The sequence below is a fragment of the Gekko japonicus genome, unplaced genomic scaffold (genome assembly GCF_001447785.1).
Source record: "Gekko japonicus isolate JY-2015 unplaced genomic scaffold, Gekko_japonicus_V1.1 scaffold104, whole genome shotgun sequence".
NCBI classification, from domain to species: domain Eukaryota; kingdom Metazoa; phylum Chordata; class Lepidosauria; order Squamata; family Gekkonidae; genus Gekko; species Gekko japonicus.
In genome coordinates, this window is record NW_015176454.1 from 500,358 (window position 1) to 521,456 (window position 21,099).

The 21,099-nt window shown below is 44.1% G+C and overlaps 1 protein-coding gene across 1 annotated transcript in view; it reads right to left on the bottom strand.

Moving 5' to 3' along the window:
* Positions 1–21,099, bottom strand: part of DACH1 (dachshund family transcription factor 1) — a 543,478-nt gene that overhangs the window by 104,042 nt on the left and 418,337 nt on the right. Inside the window, exons 4-6 of the mRNA XM_015426898.1 lie at positions 20,346–20,518; positions 8,986–9,121; positions 4,592–4,726 (exon numbers count right to left, since the gene is read on the bottom strand). Of these exons, the coding sequence (XP_015282384.1) occupies positions 4,592–4,726; positions 8,986–9,121; positions 20,346–20,518 (444 nt within the window). The remainder of the gene's footprint in view (positions 1–4,591; positions 4,727–8,985; positions 9,122–20,345; positions 20,519–21,099) is intronic.

Genomic DNA, 21,099 nt, shown 5'->3' on the forward strand with positions numbered 1-21,099 from the left:
TCGGAAAGCTCCTGTCATTGGAGAAAGGCTTCCCAGTCTGGAGCAACAGTCTCCTAAGGTGGGATCCGGTCAGCGGACCTAACTAGGGTGCAGGGAGGAGTCTTACACAATCTAAAAAGAAATAGTTGGAATGTAAGAATGGAGTTTGCCCTTTAACTATAACAGTCTTTCTGGGTGTCGGATAACCAAAATGTCAGAGTACAACACCCCATTTTGGCACAGGCATCAGTAGATCTGCACTCATGTACTAGGCATAAATGCATAAATATACGTTTTAAAATAACATGCACTCAGAACAAAATAGCATTAGGTGCTTATAACTCCAAATTTAATAATGCTGCAGTCATCCTGTTATGAATGTTTTCTTTAGTACAGAATAAAATTCTAAGTACCCAAGAAGATTCTGCTGGTACCTTTGCTGAGCTGGGCTTGGAGATACTGGCAAAATCAATTGTTGAGATTTTTTAAAAAAAGGAATTGAAGAATTAGGCAAGGGTACAATTTGCCTGGAGAACTGAATGCATGTTTATTTTAAAAAAAACAAAAACAGTGAGGATTTCCTCCCCTTTTTGTGTACTCAGAATTACATTTAGCTTTAGGACATATTTTAATTTGGCTATGCAGATTTTTATTATGCCTCTCTAGGCACATACAAAAAGTCCTCTTTCCGTAAACAAAAGGAACTCTGTTGAATTTTAAAACTGAGGTCTAAGAAAAAGTTCATCAGAATCAAGGCACTGTTAACAATCTATAATACGGATTGGCATGAAACACTACATTTCCAGAAATACAAGAAGCTTTGTAAATTTAAAAAGCACTCTCTAGTTTCAGATATCAGCTGCTGTGAAGTTTTTGAATATTTCATTGCTTGAAACTGAAATAATCAAACATTTTCCCCCAAACTAAAAGCGCTCCTTCAGGTCGTATTTCAAATAACACGTTCAGTCTCAAGTGTAAAAGTGGCATTCAGGGTTTGTGTACCGTTTGTGCCAAATCAAGAAAATATAAACAGATGCAGATAGAAGAATTTTGTGATTTGATGACTTATTAACCACAATACCTCTGTGAAAATGGTGTGTGTGTGTGTGTGTGTAGAATCACATTAGAACTAGTACTTACACTCATTTGTAGCAGTTCTTCAACTGTGTTGTAGTAACAAAGTTGAAAATTATTTTCAACATTTTGTGAAGTCTTTTGCCTCCATATTGGATCTTGAGATGCTTCAGTGAACATGTATACAAATATTTTAAATAAAGAAATCAATTTAATTTAAAATACAGATTACACCTTTGTTTGCCGCTTGCTTGGAAATACGATAACTGCAGCCAAACATACCAGCTTATTTGCAATATACCATTTCATTCTTCTTCTTCTTTTTTTAAACTGGGTTTTTCTCTTTGAATCAGTCATTGGAGATACAGGAAAAGTATGGTAACTTTTCTTAAACGGTATGTGCGTGGTTCAAAGGCTGTTGACATGAATACATTGGTTCGAAGCCTATGGGTGGAACTTTCCTACCCTCTCAGGAAATGGGTAGAAGATCTACAAGGTCAAGGGAGAATCAGTGTCTTTACACAGACTCCATGGGATAATTTATGAACACATGAAGCTGCCTTATACTGAATCAGACCAGTGCTCCATCAAGGTGTGTACTAGCTACTCACACTAGCAGAGGCTCTCCAAGGTCTCAGGGAGAAGTCTTCCACATCATCTAATACCGGATCCTTTTAAACAGAGATGCCAGGGATCGAACCTGGGACCTTCTGCATGCAAAGCAGATGCTCTACCACTGAGTCACAGCATTTCTCATGGCTAGCCATTGCAGGATGCATGGGATTCTAGGAAGCACCTTTTCTCCCAACGTTCTGGAGCTGATTACATGACAAAGATTGCTACTTGGTCGGGAGATACATAGGGACCGAGATAGTATCAACGATGTCCCCAGTGGTAGTAAAGACACGTAACAATAAATTAAACGGGTTTCAGTTTGGGGACTTCTAACAAAATACCACTAGGTCTCCTCAGACGGACTGCCTCACCCTCGAAAATTCAATACTGGGAGCTAGGAACAATGCCTATCTCCAGCAATCCTTCTCTGTATGACCAAGACTCTAGGGCTGACCAGGCTGGAAATTGTGGCACGTCTTTAAGATCCAATCACAGTAGAATTAATTAACCCAGGATCAACTGTAGCAAATAATATTCTGGACAAAAAATATGTTTAATGATTAAATGTCCATGGGTATTTCTTATTCTTTTGATGGCACTCTGACTGCAATAAGATTTTTAGATGTTTTTAAAATGTATTAAAAACCGATCTATACAACTCTGCAAAAATTTTTGCTACATTCACATGTGCCTGCGGTACCTTTCCCCTCTTTTGGTGCCAACTCCTAAATCAATTAATATGCCTATTACTTTTAAACACACCACATATTCTGAAATGAACATTCTTCTTAAAGGGGACTTGAATTAAAAGACAGAAGGGGGAGCAAGGGGGTGGCTCCAAGAGGTGGAGCTTTCCCAGCAACTCACACAAGTAATTATTAAAAGTCATTCCAGCTCCAATTGATGGATTAGCACAAATGTGTCTTGGAAGAAAACAGAGTTATGCACAAATGCTTAATGACTAATGTTCAAAAATCCAGATTTTTTTTTTTTAATGGGCAAGTGATGCAGACAAGGCATTTTCCCAGCCTAAGAATAAAATGCCCGAACCCATTTGGTGTGCATTCGTTTCTCCACCTGTAATAATGATTAATGATTTTGAATGATTAAAGGTGGTCAGAAACAAAATTGCATATCTGAACCGCGGGCCCGTAATGATGCAAACAGATAATTACTATCTCCGCAAATATCTGTAAGTGAAACCGCTTGTTTTTAATACGCGTAAAGCTCGCCCTAAAAGTTTCAGGGATGGCTCCAGAGATATGATAAATGTACTCGTGACAGAAAACAATTTTTAATTTAGTATACCCTATAAATCTAGATAACCCATGAATATTTACAACCAATTCAATAGGCAGAGACAGAGGGAGAAGGAAGGAAGCAGGGGACAAAAGAAGGCGATGCTCTAAGCAATGTCTGTCTTCGGCGGGGGGGGGGGACCCAACAGTTTTGACAAGAACTGATCTCAGAGACTAGATAAGCTCGTAATTGTAACGAGAACCACTTTCCAGGCCCTCCACAAAGTTCCACTTTATTCCAAAACGGACACCATATAAGACGTGCGACTATTTTACCAGAAGCCTACTGGGCTTAACAAGGTGAAGTTCATTTTTATCTCCATCAAAAACTAGAATGGACTGAAAGACAAAACATTTTCTCAGTATTGCACACAAGCCTATTTGGGCACACCGCACCGTCGGCACGGATGCCATTTGCAGGGTCTGAGTGGGGGGCAACGCGAGAAGCCGTAAACAGGTTGTGTGTGCAATGAACCAAAATTAATGATTTGAATAAAAGAAATGTTGTTCCCATTAATTTTTAGTGTAATCTTATTAAAGATGCCACCTGTCCAGAATGGAAGTGTCCAGATTTTAATTTGCCTTCCACATCTCACAGTAGTTGAGCATAAGACAGAGCTGGGAACCTTTTCGTACCTATTAAACTATACCACCAAATATGTCCCCTTTTCAAATCTTTACAGCTATGGCCGTTCCGTACAGATGTACTGCCGGGCTTCCTGTTATGGCCCCGTCTTGCTTTGCCACCAAGCTGTTGCCTTTTTTGAGTTGAACCTCTATTATCTCATTATCTCACTGTCCCACAGAGGTAGCTTAAAGTGTACAAATCATCTGTGCAAAAAATAAAATAGAATCAAAATTATAGCCTGCCTCAACTGTATTTCTATAACTGAAGGGGGGGAAAGAGACGCCGGTTAATGTTTCCTATGCGGAAGGGAAGTCCGTAACAAGTCTGTATCAACCAAATGAGAAGATGGCAAAATAATCAATAGAAATACTAATAGACATCAATCTGGCTCATACATTTTCAGTCAGATGGCTGATTAAATTTAAAATAAATTACATGATATCCGCCAGTCTCATTTTACACTATTAAGAGTTGCTGGAGCTAAGCAATTTAAGCCCCTCAGCCTCCCATTCGCATGTCCCCGTCAACAGTTATCTCATAGTGGTTGACTTTAAGTGACTGTTTCTTTGATCAACTACAGACACACACCAATTATATAAAATAATTTCTCTCTAAAACGCTGTTTCCAAGAACAGACATCTTAGAAGCGGGACAGATAAGGGCTACCATTTTCATATCTGCTTTCTCACTGTGCGATTTTAATCAAGATTTGTTCCTCTTTTGAACACCATTATTAAAATGATTCTTACCATTTAATTCTTTTCCACGTGATGAGAATAATCAATGCATCACACGGATATACATGCATACACACACACACACACACACAAATATTATTTTGTAGAAAGGCCAAGAAACTGTTTTTCTGTCTCCACCAAAGGGCATCACGGGTACATCATCAATAGCACCAAGATTGGCATTGCCTGTTGACCAGCACTAGGGATACAATATTAGCTTCTTTTAAGCAGTACAATGGGAATGTAAAGCAATTCTGTACCTTTTTCCATGTGCATTCTTTTTGAGTCATGACCACCCTCATGGCCGGCCAGATCACCTTCTTTTGGACCAGGTAGAACATTCGGCGATAAACCCATCAACATCTGGTTCATGGATAGTCCATTCTGATGGACAGCTGCTAGCACGATACACAGAAGAAGCCAAAAAATAATATATTAATGCAGGTAAATTCCACATTATTGATGCCAAACACCCTAGCTTTTACTAGTGTGATGAAGTCACTGAGGACTTCACGTAATACTCCAAGTCTGTAGATCCTAACTATGGGAGAATGGGATTACACCTGTTCATGGGACTTACCTTCCCATTGCTGGGTTACCTTGCCATCCACACGTTGGATACAACTTGTTGGAACAGTACCTGCACATGCAGAATCCCATATCCATAGGCCTAATTCTTGTGATCTCTAACACTAAAGTTTATGCAGGGCTCTTTTTGTAGAAAAAGCCCAGCAGGAACACATTAGCATAATAGGCCACACCCAACAGCAGTAACTCATTAGCATATTAGGTCGCACCCCCATGTTACCAGAAGTGTGGTCATCCAGCCACACTCACCTTTTGCTTCTTATTCTGTTTACCTTGTTTGTTGTCAAAACCCAGGGCTTTTTTTGTAGCAGGAACTCCTTTCCATGTTAGGCCACACACCCCTAATGTGTGCCAATCCTAATGAGTTTCTGCTGTTGGGTGTGGCCTGTTATGCTAATGAGTTCCTGCTGGGCGTGGCCAACTTGGGAGCCAGCCGGAACTCCGTTCCTGTGCGTTCCTGCCCAAAAATAGCCCTGAGTTTATGCATAGATCATACCAGTGTGCATGGACCCTGCTTCAAAATTACACCCAATTTATTTCAGGCAGGTCTGGAAAGGGACTGGTGTGCCCAGTAGGTAACATGAGCATAATCTTATTACCTCACTGTGTATAAATTCCACACGATTGGAGAGTCAAGTACAAAACAAACGCCCACACAGAGCAGTGGGCATCTCCAAAAAAAATGGTGGCAAGCAGAATGCTATTTTAAAACAGCAGATTATTTGTTAATGGCCTGCTCACCTGAGTTTTCCCCTTTGACCATTCCAGTCCTCACATCAAGCTACATGCTAGTATTTGGAGAATTAATGGAGTTTGTTTTTATCAATTCCCCTTGTGGAAGAAAACAGATATACCCTCATCTCAAACTGAATTTGAGTCCAGTAGCACCTTAAAGATCAGAGTATAAGTTTTCATGAGTCAAACCTCCCTTTTGCCAGATACAAAGAGGTATGAAAATTCATCAACCATAAATCCAGATCAGAAGGTAGGAGGGGTGTTACCAAGAAGGGCCAATTGGAGTTAAGATGCAGAGGTACAATGCAAAACATGACTAGCTTGATTAGAGTAAGGAAATAGATATACAGGTGAGATAAGAATCTTCCCTGGGGCGTCCCTTGCGCTGAACTTGCTGCTGAATTCTAGTTCAGCAATCTCACATTGTAATCTCCCTTTGAAGCTTCTCAATAGCATAACTGCCACTTTTGGGCCAGCAATGTCATGTCGTGTAAGATTAAAATGTTGTCCCAATGATTTCTGAATACTGTGGTTTTTAAATGTCAGATTTATCTACGATTATTCTTTGCGTACAGACTTGCCTGTTTGTCCAACGTAGAGGGTAGAAGGGCATCGCTGCCCCTTGGTGACATATCTAACATTGGAAGGCAAGCAAGTGAATGAACCGAAGATGGAACAAATGGTGTTCTTAGGGCCAGTGATTGTGTTGAATATATATAGAAACAAAGTTAGCATCTTGGTTCATTAGCGGCCCTGGTTTCATTTGGGCCTATCGTGGAGCAGGTTATCCCTGGGTACTGTTCTGGCTTTGCTTTCTGAATAAATCTACAACAGAATTATTATTTTTTTGGAATTACAATACCCGCCGGACATAGTCAGGAAACAGAACGACAAAGCCAGAACAGTACCCAGGGGTAACCTGTTACAACCTATGCCATATAATATTGTTCTTCACAGTTGGGCAAGGCTGAGAGACAACAAGAGCCCCAAAGCCGCCCAATGAGTTCCCCACGGATGAGTACAGATTCAAATCTGAGTCTTCCCTAAGTCCAGCTCTCTCATCACCACATTACACTAGCAGTTGGATTTCTTGGTCACAGACAGATAAGACAAGTGGGGGGCACAAGACTCAAGGGGGGGATCCCATCACCCCCATTGTGGCTCCAGGCCCCAACATGCACCCTTGAGCCCGGAAAATCTGTTCAGTGACCCCGATCTGCCGATTTAGATGAGGGGCACACATTGCTATTAGATTGATAGATTCCACTGCTAGATTCTTGAACCAAACACTTAAAGTGCCTTTTTAAAGACCTCATAAATCTCTGTGAACATGGTAGACTCACATATATACACAGCAGGAATGCTGCTGTAAGGTTTACAAAATACTACATAGCGGAAATGTAGCTGTTTCCCAAATCTAGGATAACTGCATCTATTTCCTATATCCAGAAACTCATTTTGATTGAAATGAAATATGAAATTGTAGACCCTGAAATCATTTTTATAGGACGAGTCCAGAAAGTCCCGGAGGAACACAGACCCCATGAGATACCAAATGCAGAAGCCCTAACCTTAGAAGATAACAACAATTTGCATTTGACTATTTTTCAAGTTCTAAAATTTAGCAAAGATTTTGAGGACCTTAGCATATCAAATGAATGAAACACTGTTTTTATGCACAGCTTTCAATGAAAACCGCAAAAGGATTTACAAACAGGGACATTGTTACCATGTTTATATAACCACATGTGTGAATGAGCCAACACAGAACACATACTAAGTATGGAACTTTCACTTCAAACACCCTGTTTTCAAAAGCCAGGTCATTTGTTTAAAAGCCATTTGTCAAGAGATAAGGAAATAAGTGATATAAATGTGAGTGTGACCTCGGCCTTATTTCAGTGCTCTGATTCACAACTCCTATAATTAAGCCTAAAATATACCCTGCTCTCTGTACATAATGCCAATAACATGAAAATGCACAGATGGTGTTCAATACATCCAGCTAGCATGTTGTAATATATGTGATGAGTTCCAAATTTGCATTTTCTGCTCCCGCTCCCATAGAATAAAAACAAACAAACCTTTGTCTAGATCTTAGTGCCAGCAAGACAACACACTAGGAATACAATTAAAAGTACCATCTAAAGGAATGGACTTAGAAGGGTGTACCTCTGCTTAGGATGGCATTGTAAGTAAGGCTAGACTTGTTTTCAGGTCAGGTACAGCCAAAGAAAGGGATGCCAGACCCACCCCCAAGTGGGGGCAGGGGTCCCCCACTGCCAGGCCCCACCTCTCCACCACCAATCAGCTGACCGATGTGGGGGGGGGTCTTAAAAAGGGAGGAACATCTGCTATTTCAGTGATGTGCCTATGTGACTCCAACATGACCCAGAAGTGATGCAGGCATGTCGGGGCAACATTGTGGTTTTGGGGCAAAAGCTCTATTGGTAGAAGCTAATTCTATCATAGAGTTTTTGCCCAAAAAAACAGAGCGTCACCCCAACATTCCTAATTTGCCTACTTTTTGCCCAAAAAACAGAGCATCACCCCGACATCCCTAACGTGCCTACATGCCCGGGTCATGTTGGAAGTCATGTGGGCACATCGCTGTACATGGAATGAAACTCCCTGCTTCTGGTAAGCCCACCCCACAACAGTTGCCTGGAGGGACCTCGGCTGGGAACTGGTGAAAGGCCATGCAAAAAATATAATGGCACCGAAATTCAGGTTTCTATAAAAGTTTGGGATGAAGGTGATATGTGATGGCAAATGCAACCCACCAGTGATATAGGGAAACCCAGTGAGCACTTAACATGCCTCCCTTTTTTCCTGCCTTCTCGGAAGTGCAAAACTGGGAAGCCGGTTGTGAACACCTGACAAGCTTCAGTCTCTGGCTAGCAGTTTTGCTTGGTGGTCCATGTCTTCTGTTGAGGTTACATCATATCTTCTGCAGGCCTGGTCTGTGAATGCTGATTCTGGAAACTAATCTCATATATCCATTTGCCTGCTAACTACCCTTCAGTATTCACATCTTCTCGTTTAATGGATCAGTTCTACGAATGGCAGCATACTGTTCAATACTAGAAGCTGGGGGGAAGTAATGTTTCAGGTGAAGCTAATAACAACTCTGTAAAGAGGGTTAGGCTGAGAGGGGTGAGCAGCCCAAGGTCACCCAGCAAACTTTCACAGCAGAGGGAAGATGTGAACCTGGGTTAACACTAACAACAATACCACACTGGTCCTGATCTTTGAGATCAGTTTAGCAGACAACTCATTGTAAATGGCAAATGGGAGGGGGGGAAAGATCAGAAAATTCATTGTGACCTACGGATTCTGTCTGAGGAACTTTCAGTTCGGGCCGGGGAGCTGGAGACGCTGCTGCTACGATGAGAGGACGGGTGGCTTCCAGGCCTTCGACCCTCTTCAAGGGAAGGAGCAGGAGAAGGGCTGTCCGGAACGCGTTCCTGCACATCATCAAAATAATAATAAAAAGCTGATGTGAAAACAATACTACTTAACAAATGCTTCTAATGTTGACAGTTACTGATAGAGGTGGTAGGTCATTTGGATCTTGATTACCAGCAGGGCACGTGTTTCATTATCCTGAATTTCAGGGGTACCCTTACCAATTCAGGATTCTGATTCGAGTGTTTGTTTTTGGTACTGAATTTTCGGGTATCAGAATAGCTGTTCGGCGGTGCCTAGTCCCTTTAAAATATAAAGGGCTGTTCTTTTCTGTTAAGAGTAGACCCGGGGTCTGGGCGACCCCTAGTTACCAACGCAAGCTTTATTCTATACCCATATCATAAAACCGTACAACCAGAAGCAAGTAATTCAAACAATGGGTATCAGCTGATGTGAAAACAATACTACTTAACACATGCTTCTAATGTTGACAGTTACCGATAGAGGTGGTAAGTCATTTGGATCTTGATTACCAGTAGGGCACGTGTTTCAGTATCCTGAATTTCAGAGGTACCCTTACCAATTCAGGATTCTGATTCGAGTGTTTGTTTTTGGTACTGAATTTTCGGGTATCAGAATAGCTGTCCGGCGGTGCCTAGTCCCTTTAAAATATAAAGGGTTGTTCTTTTCTGTTCAGAGTAGACCCGAGGTCTGGGCTACCCCTAGTTACCAACGCAAGCTTTATTCTATACCCATTTCATAAAACCGTACAACCAGAAGCAAGTAATTCAAACAATGGGTATCCCATCCTTCCATCCCCAAACCACTGGGCAAACACTTAAGCAGTGAGCTGTCCATCACAAGAGGACTGCGAACAAAGTACAGATGGGTATATTTAGGTATATTGTATGGCAAAGTATTAAATGACGGAGCATCCCTTCAGAATCAAAAAACAAAAACTCAGGATTATGGAGCAGATCCAAATTCTATGTTCATTGTGAACATGAAAAGGTGGGAAATGGTGTACCACTTCAAGGAAACTCCTGGTATTAAACGGAGTTGTTCATTTCGAGGAATACAATACAAGCCAACCTTGAATTATACGGTTCTGAATCCGAACCGGAGGTGCATCTGGAAATAGTGCGAAACGTAAACCAGTGGCCGCATTCTCCGGTCACACGCAGAGCTAATGGAATCAAAAACATTTTACTATGAAGTGACCCTGTGAGTTATGAATGAACAAATGCAGAAACCAGGTCACAGACAGCGTTTCCTCTAAGCTGCGTTAGTGTGAGCTAGCTCACAGTTTTTTAGCCTCCAGCTCACACTTTTTTAAATCTTTGCTCAGGAAGGAGGGCTCCAGAGCAAACTAATTTATGCAGTAGCCACATTGCTTGCTCACAACTTTAAGGCCCATAGCTCACAAAGTAGAATTTGTGCTCACAAGATTCCAGAGCTCAGAGGGAACATTGGTCACAGATCTTTGAGAGGAATCCTAAACAGGTCAACTAAAACAAGCCTCGTTTTATTCACCGGGGCCCACTCCCATAAAAGTGCTCTAACAACTGGAGCCTTTAGAACAGTAGGTTTTAATACCCCACTTTTCACTACCTTAAAGAATTTCAAACTGGCTTACAATCACATTCCCTTCCTTCACAACAGGCAGCCTGTGAGGTAGGTGGGGCTGAGAGAGCTCTCAGAGAACTGTGGCTGGCCCAAGGTCACCCAGCAGGTTTCATATGGAGGAGGAGTGGGGAATCAAACTCAGTCCTCCAGAATAGAGTCTGCCGCTCTTACCCACTACACCATGCTGGCTCTCAGCCATCAGTGTGGAGGAAGGCATGTCTCAAGAAGGTCAAGGAAAGAAAGTATTGAAACTGATGCATTTTACAGAATGTCCCCCCCCCTCAAGTTAAAAATACTGACAGACAGATGACTTGACAACTTTGGCACTTGGCTGTGTGCCTGTCTCCAGGATCTCTACAGGTTATTGTGTGATGTCGAGAAGCCCACGAAATATCTTTCTATAGGTTTAAGCAAAATCTATGCATAGATTACACATAAAAAACAAACAAAATGTATGTCACTGTTTCAGGGAATAAATAATTGTACTGTTCGGCATGCCGTGCCTCATCTTCTGAAGAGCTTCATTAAAATGAAATCCAGTGAGCATATAAGATTTGAATAGAGCCATGTAGTAAATTAATTTATTTTTAAGAGCTTAATTTGTTTACCATATTTATGTATGCCTTTACAGAGCAAATTATAAGATGGAGACAGTAGGGGAAAAAATGCATACAGCAACACAACACAATTATGACTGAAACAAAGGCGATAATGGGTTTTATTATTGTCACATAATAAGACATACCATGACAAAGTGTAGGAGAGAGAGCTTTGTAAACTCCGTTTATCAGTTCATTTGCGGAATACCCTTTAACCTTCACAGAGAGACAACTGAACTAGGCAGAGGTAGGGGCGGTAATTAAATTAATTCCTCAACTCTCTCCTTTATAGCCTTCCAAGCGTAATTCTACCAATCAATAATATACAACCTCTTGCAATCTTCTGTGTTTATCAAAACTAACTGCAATAATAAATGGAAATGCTAGTAATAATAAACTGAAGCACTCTCTTCCTTCAAAAAAATGCATACCAATAAACTAATGGAGCTGGAATATCAATATGAGAAAGACATTCTGTCCTCCTCATTTGTGTGGGGAGGGGGGAACTGATGGAGTTAGTAAAATACCAGCTTTCTTTTACAAAATGACTTGATGCAGGGGGGCAGTGTTCCCTCTAAGCTGTGTGGGTGAGCGGCCGCTCATTAACACAAGAGGCCCAGCTCAGCAGCAATCTGGAGCCGCGCAGGGTCTTGCACTGCCCATTGCCCATTTTAAGATTACAACAATTAAACAGAGTTGCACTTACCTGTAACTGTTGTTCATTGACGTCTTCTATGCAGACACACATTAGGACTCTGCCTGCTTAGAAACTCCAAAGAGGGTGCACCCCACCCAGGCCCGTAGCCAGGATTTTTTAAGTCGGGGGGCATTTAAATTTCTTAGGGGACACTGGCTAATTGAATTAAAGGAATGCCCGGCTCCTTCCCTGCACTAGCCACCACTTGGGGACCCTGGGCTAGATGGGAAGTTGTGGGGCCTTGCCAGTAAGTCAGGGGGCCTAGCCCCGAGATGCCCCACTGTAGCTACGGGCCTGGCCGTGCCCCTTTCAAAGCCAGCACATGTGAATGATTCCTGCCCAATGTGTCATAAAAACATAAGAGACGCCAATGTTGGATCAGGCCAAAGGCCCATCCAGTCCAACACTTTGTGTCACACAGTGGCCAGAAATACCAGTGCCATCAGGAGGTCCAGCAGTGGGGCCAGGACATTAGAAGCCCTCCCACTGTTGACCCCCCCAAGCACCAAAAAGACAGAGCATCACTTGCCCCAGAGCCCCTATCTATACCTTGTGGCTAATATCCACTGATGGACCTCTGCTCCATATGCTTATCTAATTCCCTTTTGAAGCCGTCCATGCTTGTAGCCGCTACCACTTCCTGTGGCAGTGAATTCCATGTGTTAATCACTCTTTGGGTGAAGAAGTACTTCCTTTTATCCATTCTAACCCGACCGCTCTGCAGTTTCATGGAGTGCCCACGAGTTCTTGTATTGTGAGAAAGGGAGAAAAGTACCTCTTTCTCTACCTGCTCTTTCCCATGCATAATCTTATAAACCTCGATCATGTCACCCCTCAGTCGTCTTTTCTCCAAGCTAAAGAGCCCTAAGCGCTTTAAACTTTCCTCATAGGGAAAGTGTTCCAACCCTGTGATCATTCGAGTTGCCCTTTTCTGCACTTGTTCCAAAGCTATAATATCCTTTTTAAGGTGTGGTGACCAGAACTGCACACAGTATTCCAAATGAGGTCTCACCATTGATTTATATAGGGGCATTATTATATTGGCTGGGCACACATGGCCTGGCCCAACAAAGAGATTCTCAAGATCTTTAGCTACACAGAAGACCAGATAGCTTCATTAGTGGGCCCAATTCTATGGGCACCCTAACAGGTCACCCCCATTACCTCCATTGTTTCCAATGGGGAAACCCAGCCAGCAGCACTTAAGGCAGGCAAGCAGGCAGCACCCAGCAGTCAGTCTCTCCCAGAGAATCTCAGGGAAAGTGAACTGTCTTGGGAGGTGCTTGTTTGCCATGAGAACAAGTGGTACACTCCAGAACAAGTGGCACTGTGGCACAGCAAGCATGCCATAGTGCCACACAGAAACCCTGAAAGGCCAACAGGAACAACATTTATACAGGCCCTGCCCTGTATAAATTGATGGTGCAACCTCATTGGACCACTCACATCACACACACCTCAAAACGGATATTTATAGCGGAGGGAGGAGAGAGAGTCAACTCTACCCCTCTATGCTGGCCTGACCTGCTAAATCCCTGGACCTCTGGTTGCACCATCAATTTACACAGGGCAGGGCCTATATAAATGTTGTTCCTGTTGGAATGGGGCTGAAATTGACATTCGGCTGCCTGAAAGACTCCCGAATTGGCTCCTACTGACGAAAATGACATGCAGGAGTCTTACTGCTGGCCGAAATTGAATCTGCCTGATTCGGCTGAATTTTTGTTGTTGTTTGTTGTTTTGCACACCCCTACCCACCGTCTGTCAGGCTGAGGGAGGTCTAGGCTGATGGAACTAGCTGTCCTGCAAGGATGTGTCCAGGTGAGGCGATGGGGTCCATGGGGGAGCCAGGGCAGCATCGTGTTCCGGATCCTTAGAAGGCTTAGGATGTACCAACTTAGACACTGGTTCAGTTTTCTCTTTGTGTTTTGACTTTTTATTTTTTTTTCACAGGAGATTCAGACTGTGATCGGGGTTTGGGTTTTTTTTGCAATTTTTGGGTGTGTGTGTGCATGTGTGTGCCCATGCCTGGAAGTCATGGAGACTTCTGGTGACTCCTACTGGGCCATGGAGAACATTCAGATAAGTGGTTTGATAGCCTGCCTCTGCCTCCCAACCCTGGTCTCCCATCCAAATGCTTGCCAGGGTCGGCTCTGCTTAGCTTCTGAGATCTGACGAGATTGGGCTTGCCTGGGCTATCTAGGTCAGGGTGACTGCGATCAGGGTTTTGTCAGAAGTTCAGATGTGGAGGAATCCTTGTCTGGGGTGACCAAAGTGGCCCTTCTTTGGAGGGATCAGGGCTGTCCTGATAGTCAGACCCACAGGAACAGAACGGACTGAAGGTGGACCCGAACGGGTATCAGTGGCTGGAGCTGGAAGGATCAGACCCGAGGTAGGCCGACCCAAACTTGGTATCACTTTGGGTGGAACTGAGGAGGACAAAGCCTTCTCCCACAGCATGGCTTTCAGCCTAAAAGCCCTACCTGACCAGGCTTTGGGGGTGAAGCATTGACAAATTGGGCAAAATCCAACATTGTGGGTTTCTCCCAAGCATAAAAGGCAGAGCTCATGCTCCTCATTGTGCATCATTTTAGTTTCACATTTGAAACATTTCTTAAACAGTGCCTTGGACGCCACAACAAGGGACCACAAGCACAACAGCCTGGTACAGTCTGTCTCCAGTAATAGACTTCTGAAGGCGAAAAGACCAGTCTTGAAGTAAGAGGAATCTATTTTGTCGAATTGATGAACAATACGGAAAGCTTCCTATCCTTGCGGTGGAGAAAATGGAACTGAGGGAAGGGGTAATCCACCTTTAGAGCATGTGACATGTTTATTTATTCATTTATTTAATTTTCAACTTATATACCGCTCGGACCCCGGAGGGTCTCTGAGCAGTTTACATATAGCTTTATACCTGACTAGGGCCACATTTTTGTATAGGGGGGTGATAACCTACCAGCACCCCGGCAGCGGGCTCAGTTGTTGTTCAGTTCCTGGCTCAGTTGTTGTTCAGTTCCTGTTGGCATGCGCTAGCTCCAAAAGGGACGGGCACCCCCTCTTTGGAGTTTCTAAATGTCGGTGGCCGGCCTGCACGGGCACAGTCTCAATGTGGGGATGTACAAGAAGACAGAAGATGAATATTCTGCTCAGGATGGGAAGTGCTCCACTCAGTGGGGGGAGGGGAATAGAGGGGACATTTGGGGAAACTATTAAAAAAGAAAAGTGAACAGGTGTTCAGTTACTTAATCACACAGAACGTTGCCACACTAACCACACAGAAATGCCACAGAGGAGATGGAAACAAGAAATACGATGTGTGGACCTTGAGGCCTGCATTGCACCAAGAAGATATGACAGTTCTAGTCTGACTCCTGGTGTCACTGTTGATGCCTGTCACAGACTGTTGTTGCTTATATTGGCAAAAGACAAAATTTGCCCTTTATAAACACACACACACACACAGTTGGTGAGAAAAGAGTGGTCTGAGTAAAACTGTATGTCCTCTTTGCTGCAACCGTCACTAATGTCCTCAGGAGAACTCAGCTATCTTGAACAATGTGTTATGGACAGGGCCGCTAGGCCACAACCCAGAGGCCTCTACTGCACCCAGACACAAGGGAGCAGATTTTCCCAGCCACTTTTCCTCTGGTCTTGTCAGACACCTCTACGCTGCCCCCTCCAACGTTCCCTCTAAGCCGCGCAGTCTTGTGAGCAATAATTCTACTTTGTGAGCTACTGGCATTAGAGTTGAGAGCGGGCGATTGGGCTACTGCATAAATCAGTTTGCTCTGGAGCCCTCCTTCCTGAGCCAAGACAAAAATATGTGAGCTGGAGGCTAAAAAACTTTGAGCTGGCTCACACTAACTCAGCTGAGAGGGAACACTGCCCCCCTCCCCAATGTTCAGTAAGGTGAGGGGTCCTGAATGGGGTTCTATTTAATGTCCTTAAATGGGTAGCATGGACATTCACTGGATCCTCAGGTTCTTCCCTATACTCCCTAATAGTTTCACAGGGGAACAGAGACCACCACACAAATATAGGGGCCAGGATTCCATTAAATTAGATTGGGGAAAGGAGAGACCCATCATGCTGAGGTACCACATACCTCTTCATGCATATGCCAGCGCACACATATGTACCCAGACAAGTAGTCCTCGTACCGACCACACCAGTCTGTCATTTAGGGTTGCCAGCTCCAGGTTGGGAGATTCCTGGAGATTTGGGCATGGTGTACGAGGAGGGCAGGGTTTGGGGGAGGGGAGGGACCTCAGCAGGGTATAATGGCATACAGTCTACCCTGCAAAGCAGCCGTTTTCTCCAGGGGATCAGATCTCTGTCCTCTGGAGCGCAATTCAGGAAAGTCTCCCCAAGCCCAATCTAGAGGTTGGTAACCTTGCTTTTATCACACAACCAGGCAAACCTGTACCCCATGTTATTTTAAGTTCACCCACACTAGGGGACTTGGTTACTACTTTTTTTTTGATCAAGTAGCAGCCACTATGTCCTGCAGCGGGGAGAATTTTAAAGGTGCCAAGTACAGGGATGACCCAGTATCCTACAGGCAGGCCTCTTAATTTCTGTGATGAAACCCATTTCATGGATGGTTATTCTCCTACCAAGTCCCAGAAGAAAAGGCAAGGGAAAAGGTAAAGAGAAAGGATGTGGTACAGACCTGAAGAAAAATAAAAATAAAAAGAGGCAGACTCAGTTAATTTCCTTGAACACGTTTTGGGGATTTTTTAAAAGCAGGTTACTGGAAACGATTCTATTTATTTATTTTTGGTCGATGCCTACCCAATGGGCCTCAGGGTTTCATTGCATTGCATAAGTCATCCCCGTCACCAACACATTTAAGAATCCTACTGCAATTATATCTAGAGAAAAAACTCAAAACGTGTGAATGACATTTGTGAACAACACTAGTACACTAGAAGGAAACAGTGGATTGGAGCCTGTGGATTTGTTCCACTAGAATCATAGAGCAGGAAGGTACGTCCAGGGTCATCTAGTCCAACCCCCTGCACAATGCAGGAAATTCACAAATACCTCCCCCTCTGCATCCCCAGTGACCCCTGTTCCATGCCCAGAAGATGACAAAAAAACTCCAGCCAAACTGGCCTGGAGGAAAAATTTCTTCCTGTCTCCAAAGTGGCGATCAGCATTTCCCTGGGCGTGTAAGAAAGGTCCATAAGAACCAAGCACTGATGTAGCCGTTCCTGCCCTCCCTCTCATGATCCGCTACTAGTGGTAAAACCTTCTTCCAATGTGGGGTGACTTCCACCAATACAAGGAGAAGGCAGCTTTTCTCAGAGAAAGGTGCTATCCTTAGTGGGGAGGGACCCTGGCTCAGCGGCAGAGCGTCTGCTTGGCATGCGGAAGGTCCCAGGTTCAATCCCTGGCATCTCCAGTTACAAGGACCAGGCAGCAGGTGATGTGGAAGACCTTTCTCTGCCTGAGACCCTGGAGAGGCGCTGCCACCCTGAGTAGACAGTACTGACTGATGGCACAATGGTATACTCAGCAGAAGGCAGCCTCAGGTGAACAATTCCATGGGACCCAACCCACAGTTCCTAGCACTTATTCTAGAACGTCTGTGCCTCCAACCTCAGCACCATGTGGGTGAATGCTGTAGGATAAAGAAGCTGGGCAATATTTTAATACCGACACCACCACACCACAAACACAAGAATAACCAGTCTGGCAAATCTAGAGGGGGTTAGACAGGTTCATGGAGGAGAGGCCCATCAATGGCTGCTAGCTATCGTGACTGAAGGGGGCCTCCATCTACAGAAAGTCCCTTAAGCCAGTTTTCCCCTACCTTTTTGGTATGTTCACCCACGGATCCAAATTTACTTGGTATGGTGACCTATCCAGACCAGACCCTTGGCCAGTGCTTTATCTAATTCCCTCTTAAAGCCATCCATGCTTGTAGCCGCCGCCACCTCCTGTGGCAGTGAATTCCATGTGTTAATCACTCTTTGGGTGAAGATGTACTTCCTTTTATCTGTTCTAACCCGACCGCTCGGCAATTTCATGGAGTGCCCACCAGAGTTCTTGTCTTGTGAGAAAGGGAGAAAAGTACCTCTTTCTCTACCTGCTCTATCCCATGCATAATCTTATAAACCTCAATCATGTCTCCCCTCAGTCGTCGTTTCTCCAAGCTAAAGAGCCCTAAGCGCCTTAACCTTTCCTCATAGGGAAAGTGTTCCAACCCTTTTATCATTCAAGTTGCCCTTTTCTGCACTTTTTCCAAAGCTATAATATCCTTTTTAAGGTGTGGTGACCAGAACTGTACACAGTATTCCAAATGAGGTTGCATCATTGATTTATACAGGGGCATTATGATATTGCCTATGTTTTCAGTACCCTCCTGATATCACCTGGTATTTTTGGCCACTGTGTGACAGAGTGTTGGACTGGATGGGCCACTGGCCTTATCCAACATTGTCTTCTCTAATGTTCTTGTGTTCCCAACCTGCCACTCACACCTCTTTCCCTCCTCCACTTCCTTTTCCATGATCCTACCTATTCTTCTACTACCTTCTTCCTAATACTTCTGTAAAGTTTCTAGTTGCCAGAGAAATTCTCTCCCCCCCCAATTGTTGAAAAGGGAGGTGGGAGGCAAGAATGTGAGCACCTGACAAGGAAGGTGAGGAGCATTACGAATGACGCAAAGGGCGGGAGGGCAGCCCATTTCCAGAGGCTTAGCAAACCCACTTTCATGTTCCGACCCACAGGCTGGGGGACACTGCCCTAAGCCATTCAAACAGACAAAACAACACTGTGCTGGGTCTTTTATGCATAATGTGTTTGTTATCACAACTTGGTATTCCAATGTGGATTGCATAGACAAAACTGCAGGTTTTGATGTTGTTTTTGATATTGTCCTGAATATAACATTTACAAGACAAATGTATTGCCATCAACATTTATTTCAATGTGTCTTTTATATTATTTGTACACATTTCTGGGGTCCTTTTTTGGGGGGGTCGGGGGAGAGGTGAGGCTGCTAACAAGCTTGGCTTTCTGAAACCTTGGGGAGGTGATGAAAGGCATCCCCTGCCAAAAGCAGGCTCAGGTCACAACTGTCACAATCACTGCGATTTACCGTTGTCACGGTCTGTTGTCCCTGCTCGTTCCCGAGCACCACTGAGTCCTCCGGCTCAGAAGTCTCAATGTCCTATTACCCCCTCCAAAAGAGAACATTTCAACATTGCATCTCCATCTAGTTTCAGAAAGGGCAGAGTCGCATCGGGTAGGATAAAATATCTTCCTCCACGTTACTCCCTCCAAACCCCCGAGTTGCACTGCATTTGCTCCTTTCTGTTGAAAGTGTTAAAAATAGAAACGCGAGATTTGTGCTGAGCACTTTTCTAGCTTCTTATCTGTGGGGAATGAAGTAGTACTTAATAGCAGAATGGCATCTGAAGATTTTTCGTCTGGCTTAAGATAACAGCACCGGTTTAGGACTATTGGGGGGAAAGGTCAGCAAGCTGGCGTTGGAACGCGGGGGGGGGGGCTGGCTCTCCCGCTCAGCTCTTTGACCAGGAGGGATGAGGGGGCTCCTCATTTTATGAATCTCACTATCTAGCACCTGACAAATATAAGGAGACGCTTTGGAGAATTTTACATCTCACCTCAACAGAGTTCGGAATAAAAACAGTAGATGAGATCCTATGAGATGGCAGTGAAAGCTGCAAAGAGAGAGTATTATGCAGCTAAGTTTCGTCTGCGAACTCACGCCCAGCCCAACTGCTTAGAATGATTTGGTCCATTACTACCCTGCACTGCGATCAGGATCCCAAAACCGCCTGGACCTCCCTGGCCCAAAGGAAGTCAGGTTGATGGCAACCAGAGCTAGGGCTTTTTCGTTTGTAGCTCCGTCCTATTAGAACGAGCTTCCTGCCGAGATCAGGGCCCTGCGGGACTTGTCACAGTTCCGCAGGGCCGTGAAAACAGAACTTTTTAGGCAGGTGTTCCGCTAGGAGCGATGTCTTACCAGCAGCGCCCTATGTGAACTCCGATCCAACACGTCCTAGCACAGGATCACGAAAGTGTGGAGGAAATCGGGCGAAGCCATGAGTCAAAATGCAGCCCCGCAGCTTCGGGTGTGAAATTGACCAATAGTGTCGGGGCAAATGGCGGCGCAACCACGAGGCAGCTCTAGTGCGAAATCAGCCATGGAGATCTCAGTTACCCCCCTCGCACATTGTCTCCTTAAAGCTAATTCCCCCAACTAATTAGGAGACCACCTATTTGGGTAACATTATGACGGCGAAAATATATACCTGAGAAAAGACTGCTGACCAAGACATCAAAATTAATCATGGCATTCTTTTTTTTTTTAAAGGGGATCACCTTAATAACAGACGTCTCGACTCTTGAGGGAGGACTCTGTACTTGTGCTGCGGCGGCCATGTTTGCAATGGTGCTAAGGTGGTTCATCTGACTCATTGCCATGGTGACAGATGCAGGGGGCAGGCTGACAGGAATGAGCGGGTGGGGCATCATCATAAAAGGGAGCTCCAGGCCTGTGGAGAGGGGAAAACAGGAAAAAGAACATACTGACTGTTACAAACATTTCTGACATTAAAGCAAAGGCAATTTAGCTATCCACCAGGTAATAGTAGAGTTTTATTCAATTATGGTTTCATTCAAAATGTTCCTCTAACAAATAGATCAAGGACTGATTGACTCTCATTCTAGCTGTATCTGAAGAAGCGAGCAGTGACTCCCAAAAGCTCATACCCTGCCACAGATTTTGTTAGTCTTTAAGGTGCTACTGGACTCTTGCTCTTTTCTACTCCAACAAATAGACACATTTCTATATTTACTGTTATAGTATGATATACAACAGAGGAAGTTATTACTCTCAGTCAATGCTCCCTCTAAGCTGTGGAGTCTGGTGAGCAAATATTCTACTTTGTGAGCTACTGGCATTAAAGTCGTGAGCGAGCGATTTGGCCACTGCATAAATTAGTTTGCTCTGGAGCCATCCTTCCTGAGCGGAGACAAAAAAAAATGTGTGAGCCGGAGGCTAAAAAACTGTGAGCTGGCTCACACTAACTCAGCTTAGAGGGAACACTGCTCTCAGGGGAAAAAATGGCAGTTC